Below are 16,253 nucleotides of genomic sequence, written 5' to 3'. Positions count from 1 at the left end.
TATTGAAAGAAAAACTTTGATTATGAAATGTTAACTAAAAATACATTTCAATGAAGCATTAAATTTACAAATGAGGAAGCTTATTTTTGATACAAGGTTTAAAAAACAAGATAATCTCACTAATTTAAATTTTGCTCATTTTTCTCCTTGTTATTCAATTAATTTTGCAAAACATAATCTTTGAAAAAAAAATATTCTGTTTTTATCTTTTTTTTGTTGAAAATGACTGTGTAATTATTTTTGAAATTACATTTTTTCCAGCACGTTGATTATTCAAGATGTGGGATGATAATTATTGATTCAGGAATTTGTTCAATTCTGAACTTTTAAATGTTTTTCTCAATTTTGAGTATTTTCTGTAAAATTTTTGCATTGTTACGGTTGATTTATATGATATGATTGCTGAAAAAGTTTGGAATAAATCTTAGTTTTTTCATAAGACCAAAAATTTCATCCCATATTTTAAATGTTCATCTGAAATCATTAAAAACAAAAAATTTGCGGGTTATGATATGGAAAAGTTATACATAACTTTTTAACAAACAATCCACATAAACATTTTCAAAAAAGATCAACTCATTAACTTACAATTGAAACTTTAAAATTTGCGACATCTTTTCAATCCATGCTTTATCATCAAGACAAGAATGAAATTAAGATATTTTCTGAATGTATAATAGAAAATTAAAATTATTATAAAAAATTTTTTTTATAATTGTACATATATATATTTATAGTCCAATATCTGAATGTAGATCTGTGTCAAAAATAATCGCCATTGCAAGGGACATCAAACCAAACACAATTCCAAGAACAAGCAGAACCCATGCAAAACACACAGGCTTTGAGGTATGTTCCCGCGGAGTCAGCAATTCTTGCAATCTCTTTTTGTGCATCTCAACGACTTCTGGATCAATAAATACTTTGCTCAGCAACTGATCCTTCATATCTGCAGCAGGGTTCTTCACAGAAGCACCTTTCGCTTCCTGATCTTCTTCATCTCCGTCTTTCACAGCCGCAGCCAAATCTACATTTGACAAGCGAGAACTCTTCCGCTTTCTCTTTGAATCTGCGCTGAGATATTCTGCTCCATCAGCCTCGCTTTTTTTCCTCTTCACAACTTTGGCATCTGCTTCGCTTATACCACTCTTTGTTTTGTCTTCAACTTCGGGTGGAATGTCTGAGGGTATCACTTCATTCACCTCTCCTTGCCATTCTAATTAGAATTCAATTTATGAAATATGAAACGTAAATCAACACACATTTTCAAAAAAAATAAATAAAATTATTAAAAATGAAACATCAAAAATTGAAAAAGAAAAATTTCAACGAATTCTTATAAAAAAAAAAACAACCACAGTAAATACCATTACACAGAAAAAGGAAAAAAAAAGCTCTTTCTTTTAATTATCAGAATCAAAACAAACCGCTTGCCACAGGAACGCTTTGCATAACACCGTAGCCAGCAGTCAAGAATGAAGGTTTTCTGGCCAGCCCGTCCATTGCTGAGTGGATGGACTGTGTGGAAGTCAAAGCAGCACGAGAAGGAGTGAAGCCCAAACGAGAAGACATTGACGGATGCTGTGGAAGAGACAGCTTCTGCCGCGAGGCAGAGTGCAGTGCAGACTGGTTTGAGCTGGCAGGTGCTGCTGACAGCGATGCAGTAGATGAAGAAGAAGACGAAGAAGAAGAAGAAGAAGATGATGAGGATAAATTCTTTAACGAATCAGTTGATGTTGGAGGGACTGCAGAAGACGGTTGGAAGAAAGACGTGGACGGTGTCTGGCGAATCCCTGGATGCTGAGCGTTGCCGAAGTTGACAGAAGGCGAGCTCATCATTCCCGGATTAGTCGGTGTGGGGTGTGTGGATGAGGCGAATACACTCGAAGGAGAAGAGGCAATGGCTGCTGGCTGAGAGGCAGAGGAAACAGCGATGTCGGACGGCCTGGGCGGAGCAATGGCATTTTGGGAGGGAACAAACTTGATCTCAGTTGCCGTCACCGATGGCGTGCTCTCAAACGGCTGATCTGCATAGAAAGAAGGCGAGCGCTGCGGGATTGTAAGATTGCGTGCGGAGGATTGGTGTGCAGATGCAGACAAGGACGAGGCGGGGGAAGAGGAAGACGACGAAGACGCTGTTGAAGTAATGAATGACGTAGGAGCTGGTTCGTCGTCATCTTCGTCTGAGTCAAAATCATCCGAGTCATCGGCAGTGTCATACTTCAAGCTCGCATCATTAGCTTTGCCCATGTTGGAATTGGACTCAACACCAGAGAGCTTGCCTGCTGACTGCCTCGAAAGAGCAGAGCTCAAATGCGACAGCGACTTCGACGCCTCGCTGCTTATCCCTTCCTCAACAGTTGGCTCCATCTCTTTCTCCTTCGGATTCCTCCTTGTTCGGCTGCTCGCAATGATCTCCTGATCAATCTCGCTCTCGTCGTCGCTGTCTTCTGAATCATCCGAGCTTTTGTCGTCATCATCATCAGTCTTGTCGCTTTCATCTTCTTCATCTCCCAACATCACTTTGCCTTCACCGGCTTTCATGTTGACTCCGACTTCGTCTTTGCCCAACACTTCCTTTTCGTCTTTTTCAAGGTCATCGGGATACCCTTCTATCGCCTGGAGCCTCTTCTCATTCACAAACCGCCACGGCTGAGTCGCTATTCGAATGAAAAACATGCACGGGACAACAAACGTCACACAGGTTCCTGCTGTTGATCCTACGATATCAAACACAAAAGACACCTGTTCATTGGAATAAGGAACAGTAAATAATTAATAGTAAGTAATAATGGATTTAAATAAAATATTAAACAAATAGTGAATAATAATTACGGAAACACAAATGGACATTAAAAGGAATTTTATTCAAAAAATGATTTTTTCTTTTTCTTTCTTTCTTTCTTTCTTTCTTTCTTTCTTTCTTTCTTTCTTTCTTTCTTTCTTTCTTTCTCTCTTTCTTTTTTTTTTTTTTTTTTTTTTTTTTTTTTTTTTTCTTGATAGAAACATTCAATTATTCAAACCTTGTATAAGAAGATGGAAAGAGTGCAAATCAAAAGAGTGATAAGAGACCCAATGATTCCAGTTGTCAAGTGATGCTTAGTGATCTTCCCGCAAATAAGCACATTTTTCCATTCTCTCGGAATCAGCGGTGGGGGTCCTCTTCCACCGCTGTATCTCCTTTTTAGCTCAGCTTTATCCTTCAATGTGGCCATATCGACAATGCACCTTATTATCCCCAGCAATTCTGCACGAGTCGGAATAAACATCACAGGATAAGAGCAGATCAAAGCAGCTATAAAGCCAATTCTCGCGATTAGCACAACAACATCAGTATCTTTATACATTGTAAGGATGTTTCCTGCAGATTCTGCACTGAAAAATAGATCAGTGAATTGTATGTATCCAAAGAGCGATGACAAGAGGTATAAAATCCCGACAATGCTTAACGTTGACAATGCAACTTTTTTCATGGATGCCATGCTTTTGTGACCCAGTTCTCCTTGAATGATGGGAATGTTTTGCTGGCATCCAAATGCAAAGCACAAAGTTGAAAAACATTGAATAATTGTCAAAGAAGGATGAACCGCCTCTGCGGGGCCATGAGAATCCATTCCTTCCATTGGTGCAACAAATCTTATAAATACAACAATTATTGCATAAATGATAGCAACGATCGCCAACGAGCTAACAGTTTTTAATGAATCAACTCGACGAAACCATGACAAAGGCTGAAAGAAGAAAAATCCAAGAAGCACTGTAATAAACCAACGTTGTAAAACCACGCTTCCATCTGGTACTCCAGCTGCACGCAGTAGTGAAAGACAAAAATCACCTACAAGTACAACATAAGCCCACAGGAAGCCAAAACACTGAAGAAATGTACATGCACCAACAAAAAATATGCCAATAGGTCCAAATAATCTTCCTCCAATCTAAAATTAATAATTCGAAAACAGAAAAGATTAAGCAATATTCATATATCAAGGATTTAATAATCTATAAATCTGCAAACGCTTCCAAGAGTGTACAAGCAAGTTGCGTCTGCAGAATACATTAAAAAATAGAATGAGAAATACGACAAGCACAGCATCACCAGGAATATCAGTATAGCCGGTACTAATCCAGACTTAGCAAAGGCAAATGGAAGTCCAAGAATTCCAGCACCAATAATTGTATTTGTCAGATTAGCTGTTCCTGAAAAGACGGATGCCTCTTTTTTCTTCGATTTATCATTCGGTTTTGATGAAGTCCGTGCTTTACCCATCTATAACCGCTAATCTTTAACAAAAGCTGTTGATCTACTAAACCGCAATAATTATAATTAAATTTGTGTGAACTTCAAATGTTTTCAGAAATCTTAAAATCAACTTCAAACAAGTGTTTCATATTAACAAGGAACATGTATGTGATTGTCTTGTTCCATATTTACCATAATAGAACAAATGAAACATGTTTTTGTTAATACTGCGCTTCATATTTCTGTGTGCTTCTCAATTTTTGCATGCAGAAATGAGCAATGGATTGTCTTATGTTAACAACCGGAATGATACTTGCACAACGGATTCTATTATTGGTATTAACGTTTTTCCAACAATGTTTCTTGCATCTTTATCCAAAGAAAATTTAGTTTCTCATACCTCTTCTATTTATCAACAGTGTTGTTTTAAGTCAAATTCAATGATTTACTTGAGTAATTCTTCTTTTCATGGCAATTCATTAATCTTTTTTCATAAGAGTTCATTTTTCTTTGCGACTATTACTTTCTTATCTTCTTTTTCATTTGATTCTTGTTATATTGTACAGTCTCAATCACACTTTCCTGTTTTTGATACACTTTTTAGTTCGCTAAGTATTTTTAATGTTTCTGATTTTTGTTTGCATACAACTTCAAAGCTTTCCAATTCTATTGGGAACTTTAAGAGTTCAAGCTTTTGCGTTTCAACTTCTTCTTTTCGCAATTTACTTATTTATGATAACCATCCATTTATTGGATTTGGATCTATTGAACCTCTTAAGATAAGTGATTGTGCTTTTTATAATATTTCCCAAAGGCGCGAAATGGAGTCGCATCAAAGACATATTGCAAGTGAGGATCAAGAGCATCAAAATACGTGTTTATTATCATCAACCTTTTCTTTTGCTGAAGATGTATTTACTTCTGGAATTGTTGCAGGGCTGACTTGCGAAGGATCATTCAACTCTTTCAACAATAGCTTCATCAGATGCAGTCGTAAAGAACTTTTCTGGGAGCGACAAACAAAAAGCAGCAGCGTTTATTTCACGGATGATGTATTTTTTCATTGCGGAGAGAGCACAAGAATTTCAAAATACACTGATCAAGATGCAATTGTGCTTGATGGTTCAGAAAATGCAATAACAAAAGGTGGAGCATTATATGTTTCTGGAAATAGCACTTGCACAGTTTCGTTATCCGGATGCCTCTTTGAGGAGTGCTTCTGCTTGGGTGACGGAGATGGAAATGAATCTTGTGGAGGCGGAGCTGTGTTTGTCGAAGGAGCTGAACGGTTTACGGCTGATGGATGTGTTTGGATAGGTTGCAGGATATTGACTCGCTCCAATACATTTTCAAGAGATAAAATATTGAACTCAAAGAAATATTCGAATAAACTCGAGATTTCTGAAGAAAAAATCAACTCTAATAGTGCTTCAGACCATTTCTTATCAGCTCATTCACTTTCCAATCATTTCAATGCGCAAAATCCACAAAGATGCGGTGGAGGAGCAATTCATTTGGATTCTGTGCAAAACATATCCATCAGAAACTGCGTTTTTGTTGATTGCTCTGTTGTTCCCTCAGCATTATCAGCACAAAAACATCCATCGAATATATGCTCGTCATCTCAATCGCTTTTTTGTGGAGGTGCTCTTTTAATAAATGAAGGTGGGGTTGTGACTATTTCTTCATCTTCATTTAGCAGTTGTTCTTGTTTATTTTCTTGTCCGTCTTCGATGCAGATTTTGGATGCTGAATCTGATCCTGAACTACCAGCAAGAGGTGGAGGAGCGATGTGTATTATTTCTTGTGAGAGTACAATTCAAGTTAAGGAGACAGCATATTTTCATTGCAAAGACAAAGAGTCTGGCTCCGTTGCTGTTCAAATTGGCAAAAGCTCATCATCAAATTCGAAGAACCGTGCAACTCATAAAAATGCTAATCTATTTAGTTCTTTAAGATCTTCTTCAAATGCTTCTGGCAATCGCTTATCAGCTTCTCGCAATGCAATATCTTCTCCTGAAGACGAAGGGAAGAGATCCATAATATTCTCATTTTGCCAATGGAAATTTAACCAACTGGTTGAATCAAGCGCTTCTATGAGAGCAACAGATGTAACTTTTTATGACCCTGCAAATAAGATGAAAGTGTCTCCTCCTGTTCTTCCTTCGCCTAATTACTTCGAATCGTGCATTGTGATTAAGAGCACATCGGATGATTCAACTGATAGTTCTTGTATGTATTCAACCAATTCTTCTTCTTCTTCTTCTTCTTCTTCAAACTCACATGTTCTGCACAGATCTTTTTCTGGAGGAGCCGAGTCCAATAAAGTGATCGACTATTGGCTCCAAGTCCGATTTTCGCCTTATGTTGTTGAATCTGCTAATGGAATCGATGATTATTCCTGTGGCGAAGAGCTTCGCACCACAGAATCTTCAGTTGAACTTAGAAAAGGGATAAGAGACAATTTGAGACAACTGTCATACTTAAGGAAAACATCAATTCTCTCACAATTTCATTCATCGGTTCGAAACATGGAACAAAATCATAATCACAGAAACCTTCTCACGTTTTCTGAGGCATCGTCCTCAGAGCCTCATCCTTGCAAAACACTTCACTACACACTTTCTCTTCTTCCTATGTCTTCGTATTCATCCCTTACCTCTTCTTCATCGCACGACACTGCCTCTTTAAATGACTTTCCTCCGTCTATTGTTGGAATTAAAGATAAATCCATTCATACTTGCAAACTGGATATTAACAGCATGAACGTTGTGATTCAAACACATCCCGCTTTGTTGCAGCCATCGACTATCATTGTTGATACTTCTGTTGCATCATTCTCGTCTGCACCAACAAATAGCGAAGATTTATCCTCTTTTTATAGCAGCAATCCTTCTACGAAGCATTTGTCATCTCCAAACCCAGTCAAAAACGATTTTTCAGTAAATAATTATCTTTTTAAGCTTGCCGCTGGGTCTCTTTTAGTGGAGCGTATGCGTATTTCTCACAGCTCTCAAAATGCGCAGCTTGCTGAGACAACTCTTGTTGTATTGGAAGGCAAAGGATCGTGCAATTTATCAGATGTGAAGCTGGTCATAAACGAAGACAAGACAGCTGGCCCTTTCGGAATAAGTGCGTTTTCTGTTCCTTTGTTTGTAGTCAAAGGAGGTTTATTGACTTTGAGCAGATTTTCGTTGGACGGCTGCACAATGGATGATGTGCCTGTTATTTATATTGTCGAAAATGTTTGTCAGACTATGTTTTTGCCATAAACGAATTGAAATAGAAAATAAGAATTTTTAATTTTTCATAAATCTTAAAAGTTTATTTTCTTTCTTTTGTTTTTGGATTTTCTCTTTCTTTCTTCTGTTTATTTTTTTTTAAACATTTTTTCATTATCATCTTTTGTTGTTTTTGCTATTCTAAAACCATTTATTTCCATTTAGTCTTTAAACCCATCTGTTATCATCACAAACAGCACAATTGGAAACATCTCCCGACTTCATAATGGACCTTGCTTCTTCTCTTCTTTCAACTCCACTCCCGTTCCTCAACCCGAAAAGAAGAATGAGAATTTCCAAAACAACTTTTCCAAAGTAAAAGTGAAGCAAGTTCAAAATGAGAATGCCAAATCGATAAATAAAACAGAACGCAACAGACCTTCTGAGCTTGACATGAACGCGGAATCATCTTCAAATACACAACATTTAAGAACACACAACCAACACCATCGCAACGATGACAAAGAACATGTTGTAACACCAGCTGCGCTGACTATTCGATACAGCTCTTTCGCAAACTGCACTGCTGCTGATTCGAAGCAAGGTGGAGTTTTCTTTGTGTCTCCGACATCAACTCTCCCTTTTATTATTGAGCATTCCACTTTCAGGGCGTGTTCCGCAATGACAATGGCGGTGTCAATGAGTAATGAAGAAGAAACACACAGAGAAAGCAGCAACTCAAATGACAAAGATTATTTTCAATCTCCTGCAACTTCCACTCTGGACGAGAGCGGGAAAGGTGGAGTATTCTATGTGCATTGCACAACTGACAGTCCTTCATTCACATTCACCAACCTGACATTCAAGTCGAACAAAGCACAGCACGGAAAGGATGCATTTTTCTTATTCCCAAAATTTCCGAAAAATTGGAACAAAACTGATTGGAATTTGACTTATGATTATGATCATTTTGGAGCAAATGACGGGATGCAGAATTCAATCACTACAAGGAAAGCTGATAGTTATTTATCTTCATGTCAGCCACCCACTTTTTATTCTCATGGATCTCCAACGAGAATGAATTCACCGTCTTATTTTTCATCTTACATGACAGCAGCGTCCTCTGCCATCTTTTCAAAAGTTACTGTCTCTTCTCCCTCTAACTCTTTTGTGTATGTTGATCTTTCCGTATTTCCGAATCCCACTCCGTCTGATGTCAGTGATCTTATCTCGATGGTGTGGCTAAGCTACCAGTCAGACTCGATTCACGTGGCAGCCAATGGGATTGACAGCATTTCCTGTGGAACTGAGCAAGTGCCGTGCAAGACTGTTGAAGAGTGTTTGTGGCATTTTTTGATGATACAACAAAGCGAAGAAACTGGCAAAGAAACGAATAACAGTGGAAAGAATGGGATGAATGGAAAGCAGAGCCTTCATGGAGATGAAAGAAACTCTCAGCTCATTCAGTCGGTTAATGCACAAGCTGCGTCTTATGCATCAGCAGCTCCTCTTTCACTTTTATTGGAGAGCTCAATTGAGCTCAAAGGACAGCAGCATTTGCATCATATCCACGTTTTGCCTTCCGCTGCATTTTCACAAACAGATCATCTGTCAATTTCCATTCCTCTTTTAGCAACATTCACCACTTCTGACAGAGCCATTATTGTCTGTCAGAGTTATCCCATTTCTGTTGGCAGTCAGACTAACGATGCATTGTCTTCTCCTTCAATGTCTGCTTCAACATCAGCACACTCAAAAGTGAATGCAGCGACTCAGGAAGGACTTGTCTTTTTTGATCGCATTGATTTTGCAATTCAACCACAGGCACAAACGCGATACTCGAGCATTATTTGTTTGCGTGAAGGTAATCTACGCTTTTCTCGTTGCAGCTGGACAGCCACTAGCTCAAAAATAATCAACATGGCACTTGTATCGACAGAAGGTGACTGTGGAACTGTGGAAGTGAAAGAGTGCAAAGTGAGTGGGTTGAATATTCAGGACAACGCAGGATTTGTTGTGAAAGAGGGATGCAAAGGATGGACAATACAAAACTTTTCGAGTGGAAAGTTGTGTGAACTTACGAATTGCGCTTTTATCGATATTTGTGTGGAAAGAATGGATTTGCCTGATGATGAAATGTTCTCTTCAATCCAATCACAATCTGCATTTCAGTCATTGTCTTCACCTTCATATGATGCAGATGAAGCAAAAGACACTTTTTCTTCATTTTCGTCAGTGTCAGCATCAAATAAATCCGAGGCACTCCTCACTCTTTCAAATGTGAATATGTCAAATCTCACAAGAACTGATCGCGGGCCAGCATTTATCAAGGCAATTACCAGATTTATGCAGATAAGAATGAACAACGTGACTGTTTCAAACATAACAAATGAACTGCTTAATGTGCCTGGATCTGTTGCACACATAACGCACTGTCAACTTTTGATTGAAAGTGCTCATATTATTCACATCGTTGAGACAAAAGAGGCGACGAACGAGCAGCCGACCAATGTGTGTCTGTGGGGAAGCAGCGCTGTGTGGCTGTACGGATGCTCAACGCAGATGACATCTGTAACCTTTGAGCAATGCGAGAATGGTGCTTTGACAATTGACGGAGGAGCAGTCACTCTGAATGAGATGCAGTTCAGAGGCAATGTGAAGAAAACCCAGCTGACAACAGCATTCAAAGAATCGAGAAAGAACATCTTGTGCAAAGGAGGAGGAGAATTGCGGATTAATAGTTTGAAGGATGGATCGGACGGAAAGGAAATGAGCAGCTCGCTTTGGCTGGCTGTTGATGCAACAGAAGCAGACAGGAATGGGGAAAGTTTGAAGGGATTTCAAAAAGCCTATCTTTCTGATTCTGTTGGATGCAAAGTGATTCCGTCCCCTGCACTTTCTGAAAAGAAGTCGCTGTTCTTTATTCCGCAGCTGACCAACGCGTCTCGTCGCTACATTAGCAAAAACACGCAATTTGAAGTTAGTGTGGAAGGTATTGCAATTGAGCCGTGTGATGTGCAAGCTGAAGTGAATGTGGGAAATGCCAGCGAGCACGAGCTGATGGAGAGGCACAATCTGTCCAGGCACACAAACGACAGCATGGCATTGTTTATACTCAGCTCTGCGATTGTGGATGGCGCGAGCGCTTGGCACAATGTGAGCGTTAGGCTTGTCTATCATGACTACGACGGCTCTGAACGCTTCACTGACTCTGTGCTGCTCAGAAATCAACTCAACTTCCCAGAAGACCCAAATGCACGAAAGCCTGAGATTTCTTTGCCAACAATTTTAATAATTGCAGGAAGCTGCATTGGAAGCATCCTCATTGTGGTAGTCGTTATTTTCATAACTTATAAATGCAAGAAAAGAAAAAGACATCCCAACCTTAAGAAAGAACCAGATCACTATCTGAGGCAGAAGTTAGTTATGGAAGCAAGTGTTAATGGTGATAATTATTATTAATTGGACAGTTTAGAAACATATTCATTTTTTTAAATTCAATTATTTAACCGTCTAATTTCTATTTCATTTATATTTCGTGTTGATTTTTAGATGTTATCCGAATTTCATATTTCATTAAATATTTTTATTTAACTTAACTCTTTTAAAAAATAAGAGATCCAAAAAATGAAATAATAGACTCTATCCTCCAATTATCTCGGTTTGGAGCCGAAATGAAAATGTAAGATAATAATTTAAAAATAAAAAACAACAAAAATCGATGAAGCTCGTGTCCAACCTTTGAGCAAATAAATTATGTATGCTTCACAGAAAAATAAGATATGTTTAGCAAAGCTTAACGGTCTTGCAAATCTTGTCTGGGGTAACATATTTCTTAACAAGATCAACAGCGAAATCAATGACTTTGTTTGTGGCAGCTTCGCAAATTTCATTCTTCACACCAGTGTATTTTGAGCACAATTTTGTAAGAATAAGGTTTTTGAGTGCGCTGGATCCATGGTTGGCAACAAGTTCCTCTGCAAATTGGGCAACTTCTTGGCAGATGGAGCACCATTGAATTGCTTCAAATGAATCCCAATCGATTTCCTCATCTTCATCATCTTCATCACCCTCCATTGCAAAATATTCTTCGGCTTCAACGGTTCCTTCTTCAGCTTCTTCTTCTACAACCTCCCATTCTGAGAAATCAACATCAATTGGAAGATCAACTGGAGCTGGCTCCTCAAAATATTCGTCAACACTTTCAAAAATTGAAGAAGATGAAACAGCTGCAATTAATGCAATAACTAATGAGAACATCTTAACAAAATATATCTCAAATCAATGAATATTGCCGGTTTGCGGATTTACATTCGATCAAATTTGAAACATATTTTTTTATTTGATTCAAAGTTTTACCGAGTTTTCCCTTTTTTAAAAAAGCAATCAACGAAATTTTTTTATTCAAAAAATGGATAAAACGACCTTCAACATACTGAAAAATTGCTAATTTTTATTTATTCACGAATATGTTTGAAGTGAAAAAGAAAATTCAAAATAATTTCCACAAATCACAATTGATAATGATTTTCAGGAAATATTTAACAGTTAGTGAAATGGAACATGCCTTTATATAATGAATTGTTTTTATATATTTTAGAGTTACATTTCCATTGATTTGATATTTGAATAATTGGAATTTATTTTGAAAGGGACTTCATCTGGATCATTATTTTTCTAAGAAAAAATGTCTTTTTTACATTTTGGACATTTGCAAATAAACCTGTGTGACGTAATGACCATTGACGTGAGAAATTTCAATTCTGACGGACTCATCTGAAATATTCACGTCACAAATATTTTTTTTAAAAAATTATTCGCTGAAACTCAAAAAAATCAAATAATTTATTTTTATTAATTTTTATGAATTATTATTTAAAAAAGAATATCAAAAAACATTTTTCTCTCGCTTTGCATCAAAAAAATTTTGCAATGGGATACTGACGGATAGGTAAAAAAGGAATTAAAGATCGTCAGTGACGGTCATGACGGTCAGGACAAGTCTGCATTTCAATGTTAAACAAAAAATAGAAATAAATACTAATTGGTGAAAAAGTTGCATTTTGCTTTGCTGAAGGTGAAATAGAATCGTGCGATGAAGTTTTTTTAACACTTTAATCAAATAATTATGGAACAAATCAAAATTGAACACGTGCAGCAAGAACACACAAAGAAAACTTGATTTCAAAAAAATTTAACAATTCATCCAGATTGAAATAACATCGGAAAATGGTTTGTTTGTTTCAAAAGAAAATTTTTATTGAACAATTTTTTTATTAACAGGAAAACAAAGTTCACAGAAATGACCAAAGCCAGTCATCATAAAATTTTCTTCTCATTGTTTTAACTTACAAATATATTGAAGATTCGGCTTCGACAAATTCCTCTTCAAAAAATGTTATTTTTGTTTTTTTTTCATTCATCTTTCTTTCCCGACAACGTTGATAAGCGTATATCAATATCTTCAATCAATTTGGATCGTTAGCTTTCTTCATCTTTATCTCTTGAAAAATTGGGATCAATTTTTCAAAAACGCCAACTGAACATTACGACTGAAAAATTGTTCTTCAAAAACGAGATGATAGAAAAAAGTTTTTAGGATGTCATAAACATGAAACAAATTGTGTCGAGAATAACGATTGCGAAATGGACGAGTTATTAACAGCTGGAAGAATTGAAAGATGATCAGAAATTTTTGATTTGATTTTTGGATTGAATGAAGATAATCACAAAAGACTTTTATAACTTTGCTAGATTCTTTTTTTCATTGCGCAATGAAAAGGAAGGGACGAATCATTGTTCGAATGAATGTAATATTTTTTGTTTCATGATTTTTCTTGGAAGTTATGAAAGTGGATTCATTGTTAAGTTAATTTTTTCATAATTAAAAGCAAATGCACATCAAAATTTTAAAATTTTTTTTCAATATCTCACATCAAATTCGAGGAATATACAGAAGATATTTTGAAAGCCTTTTGATTTATATTATTTTAATTAAATAATACTTTGTAATTCATCTTGAAAATGAAAAAAAATTAACACATTATATTTCGCTGCTTTCATTAACCTGAAAATCATAGAAACCTTGCGAAATGAAACAGCTATTTAGCTTATTCATTCATCTTCTTTTGTATCTTTTCTCCTTATTTCAATTCTCTTCTTCTTTCTTTATAAATATCATTTGTATCATTCTTTTTCCCATCATCCCCGCAGAAAGCTCTTCTCCTTGATCAACTTGAAATAGGTTTCATAATGGTTTTCCTTTCATGTTCATCCACTCTATCCAATAGCTGAGGTTTAATTTTTCTCTCTTTCTAATTCTAAAATTCTTCTTCGCTCACACCGCGCCTAGCTTTGTTTGAGCTTTTAAAAAAAAGCATTCAGGCAGAAATAGATGAGGCGAATAACATGCACCAGCTATTTGTGGCACTCTGTTGGTGTTGTGGAGCTGAGTCGATGCTGGTGATAGTGGTCGTGCTGAGGAAGAGGGAAGGGGAGTTTTCGGAGAGGTGGAAGAGGATGGGGGTGATTGCATTTGTGGAGTTGTGGGAGATGGCAAGGGCAGAGACTGTGAGGGAGCCCTGAGTATGTTGAAAGAGAGCAGAAGAGACAGATGGATCTAGTGAAGAAGATATTGATGAATGAAATGAAGAAGAATTGATTGAGAGATTTGCATTTGGTCTGTTAACATAAAGCGCTGTTCCATCACTTGATCCTCCATTTGAATCATCCCATTCACATTATTCAAAGCGATGACTGTTCTAATCAAACGAAGTCAGTTTTTCATGTGTTTCTTGCTGGAATTCAGTTCCAATTTGTTTCGCATATCCATTTCATGAAGAGCGTGTTTTGTGGAAGTGTTTGCCGTGCAAAAAATGATGAGGAAGCCACCGAGATGAAGAATGATATAACAAAGGTGGAGGAGAAGATGAAAAAGAGAATTCCATGGTAAAATATATATTACAAATTCGAATCTTAAAAAAAATCTCAAAAAAAAATTATAAAAAGAGGAATAATGTGTCTGCTTCAAATCCTCAATCCGACACAAAAAGATTAATGTGAAGTGCATCAGAAATATCACATGAAGTTTAATTTTAAAGAAAAAAATTTCAAAAAGAAAAAACATACCACAAACATAAATACATTCTGTAAAGCTAAATAGAACTTATGTGCATAAACATGAATAAGCATGCGTACACAAAATGAAGATCGTTGGGCAGTATATTCCTTATGTTTCTTTCTTCAGCATAATTCATTCATATTAAAAATTTATAATATAATTAAGGGATAGTAACGAAAACGATTTTTTTAGCCAGTTATGTGAATATTTATTTAAAATTGAAAAAGAACAATTGCGAATGGAAAAAAATTTTTTCCAGAATGTTAAATCAACAAAAAAAAAAAAAAAAAAAAAGAAAAGAAAAAAACCACTGACGTGAAAAATCAAAACGGATAGACGTGAAGACAAAATCTTCATCACGTCACACAGGTTTAGTTGCAAAACCATTGGACAAAAAAGTTTCCTTCATACTTTTGTAAATTTTTTGTTATCGTTTTACCTGTTTCTTTTCGGGTGAATATAAGCATAAATAAATTAAACAATTTTTCATCTTTATCCATAAAGATAAAAATCACTTTCTTTTCTTTTCTTTTCTTTTTCATTTTGTAATTTGCTAATTCATTGCATAAAGATGTTGAGCAAGATGAGTTTCGATTCGTTTGATCTTGAACACACCTTTCTCAATTTGGCAGTTTATTTGAAAAATCCTAAAGGAAATAATTGTTCGAAAGAAATGAATGATGGAAAACAGAATGATTTTGAATTAAATCTTCGTTTTATGAACAATAAAAAAAAAAGAGAAGTGTTGAAGCAGAAAGAATTGAAAACAATGAATTAACATAATTTATTTCAAACAATTACAGATATTCACTGTTCTTGTCAATTGATAATTCTTTTTGAAATACAAAATTTAAAAAAATCAAACTCTTGATGAGTATTTTGATTATAATGTCATGTTTTTTTGAAATGCGCGATTAAATACGAATGAAAAAGACTCCAAAACATTTCAATTGTTCACAAAGTGAAATCTGTTACGGAAGTTCAAAATAAACTGGCATTCTGTCGATGTTCATTATTCCCCATTCACCTCCCTTTGTTTGTCAAGTTTTTCTTGTACATGAAAGGGGCAATGATCTGTTGTCCAATTTCACAATTTCGATCACTTTTTGGAAGCTTTCTTCGAAGATCTGCGCTGTTGAAGGAGTCTTGTGAAAATCATTCACAAGTCCCCTTTCTTTGAAAGCAGAAAAAATGTTTATCGATGAAGAAACTTGCAATATTGCGTTCATTCCAACCCACAAAAGTTGTTCTACACTGTCGTGTGTTGAACCCGACCAAACCTGCTGAATTTGAAGCTTCCAAAGAGAGAAAATTGATAAATTCAATGACTGCAGCAAATGTGTTGTATTCGGAGGTGAAAACCAAAAGCAATATATTTTCATTAGCAAGACGAGTCAATATATTATCCGATTGGTGGATTCTGCAACCATCAAGCATCAACACTGTTTGTGCGTGTTTTTTTGGCAAAATCATTCTTTTTATGTTGACATGATGAATGAAAACTTTCTCAATCCAGTTTTCGAACAACTCCTTTGTGAAATAAGACGAATTTCCGATTTCCACACAACCATGAATTCCGGTTTAATAGCCCAGAGAATGAAGGGATCTTATGTTGAATGGTTTTTGCACCAGAAAACAAGGAGGAACAAAAGTTCCATCAAGCGAAATGCAA

The 16,253-nt window shown here is 36.2% G+C and overlaps 3 protein-coding genes across 3 annotated transcripts; 1 reads left to right on the top strand and 2 right to left on the bottom strand.

Moving 5' to 3' along the window:
* Nucleotides 1-352: 352 nt before the first annotated feature.
* On the bottom strand, nucleotides 353-4,306 carry MONOS_9297 (putative vacuolar amino acid transporter 5). Its single transcript, XM_067879782.1, has 4 exons — nucleotides 4,016-4,306; nucleotides 3,024-3,935; nucleotides 1,428-2,745; nucleotides 353-1,216 (listed from the first exon to the last, which is right to left on the bottom strand). Exons 1-4 carry the CDS (start codon nucleotides 4,265-4,267, stop codon nucleotides 732-734), a joined length of 2,967 nt encoding a protein of 988 aa, XP_067734867.1. The 5' UTR covers nucleotides 4,268-4,306; the 3' UTR covers nucleotides 353-731.
* Nucleotides 4,307-5,061: 755 nt separating this feature from the next.
* MONOS_9298 (uncharacterized protein) lies at nucleotides 5,062-11,117 on the top strand (the record flags this gene model as incomplete). Its single annotated transcript, XM_067879783.1, has 2 exons — nucleotides 5,062-7,485; nucleotides 7,687-11,117. The coding sequence occupies 2 exons, from the start codon at nucleotides 5,062-5,064 to the stop codon at nucleotides 10,921-10,923; spliced, it is 5,661 nt and encodes a 1,886-aa protein (XP_067734866.1). The 3' UTR covers nucleotides 10,924-11,117.
* Nucleotides 11,023-11,760, bottom strand: MONOS_9299 (uncharacterized protein). Its single transcript, XM_067879784.1, has 2 exons — nucleotides 11,364-11,760; nucleotides 11,023-11,295 (listed from the first exon to the last, which is right to left on the bottom strand). Exons 1-2 carry the CDS (start codon nucleotides 11,719-11,721, stop codon nucleotides 11,258-11,260), a joined length of 396 nt encoding a protein of 131 aa, XP_067734865.1. The 5' UTR covers nucleotides 11,722-11,760; the 3' UTR covers nucleotides 11,023-11,257.
* Between the last annotated feature and the right edge of the window lie 4,493 nt (nucleotides 11,761-16,253).

This window comes from Monocercomonoides exilis (assembly GCF_001643675.1).
Source record: "Monocercomonoides exilis strain PA203 chromosome Unknown scaffold4-2303458, whole genome shotgun sequence".
NCBI lineage: Eukaryota > Preaxostyla > Oxymonadida > Polymastigidae > Monocercomonoides > Monocercomonoides exilis.
Note: the sequence above shows the minus strand (reverse complement) of the source record. Positions and strands in the feature narration are given on the sequence as shown.

Coding starts and splice junctions, on each gene's coding strand:
- MONOS_9297 (XM_067879782.1), bottom strand. CDS start 4,267: ATGGGTAAAGCACGGACTTCATCAAAACCGAATGATAAATCGAAGAAA. Junction 3,936..4,015: donor GCTTGTACACTCTTGGAAGC/GTTTGCAGATTT, acceptor TATTAATTTTAG/ATTGGAGGAAGATTATTTGG. Junction 1,217..1,427: donor AAGCGTTCCTGTGGCAAGCG/GTTTGTTTTGAT, acceptor AATTCTAATTAG/AATGGCAAGGAGAGGTGAAT.
- MONOS_9299 (XM_067879784.1), bottom strand. CDS start 11,721: ATGTTCTCATTAGTTATTGCATTAATTGCAGCTGTTTCATCTTCTTCA. Junction 11,296..11,363: donor ATTGTGCTCAAAATACACTG/GTGTGAAGAATG, acceptor GATCTTGTTAAG/AAATATGTTACCCCAGACAA.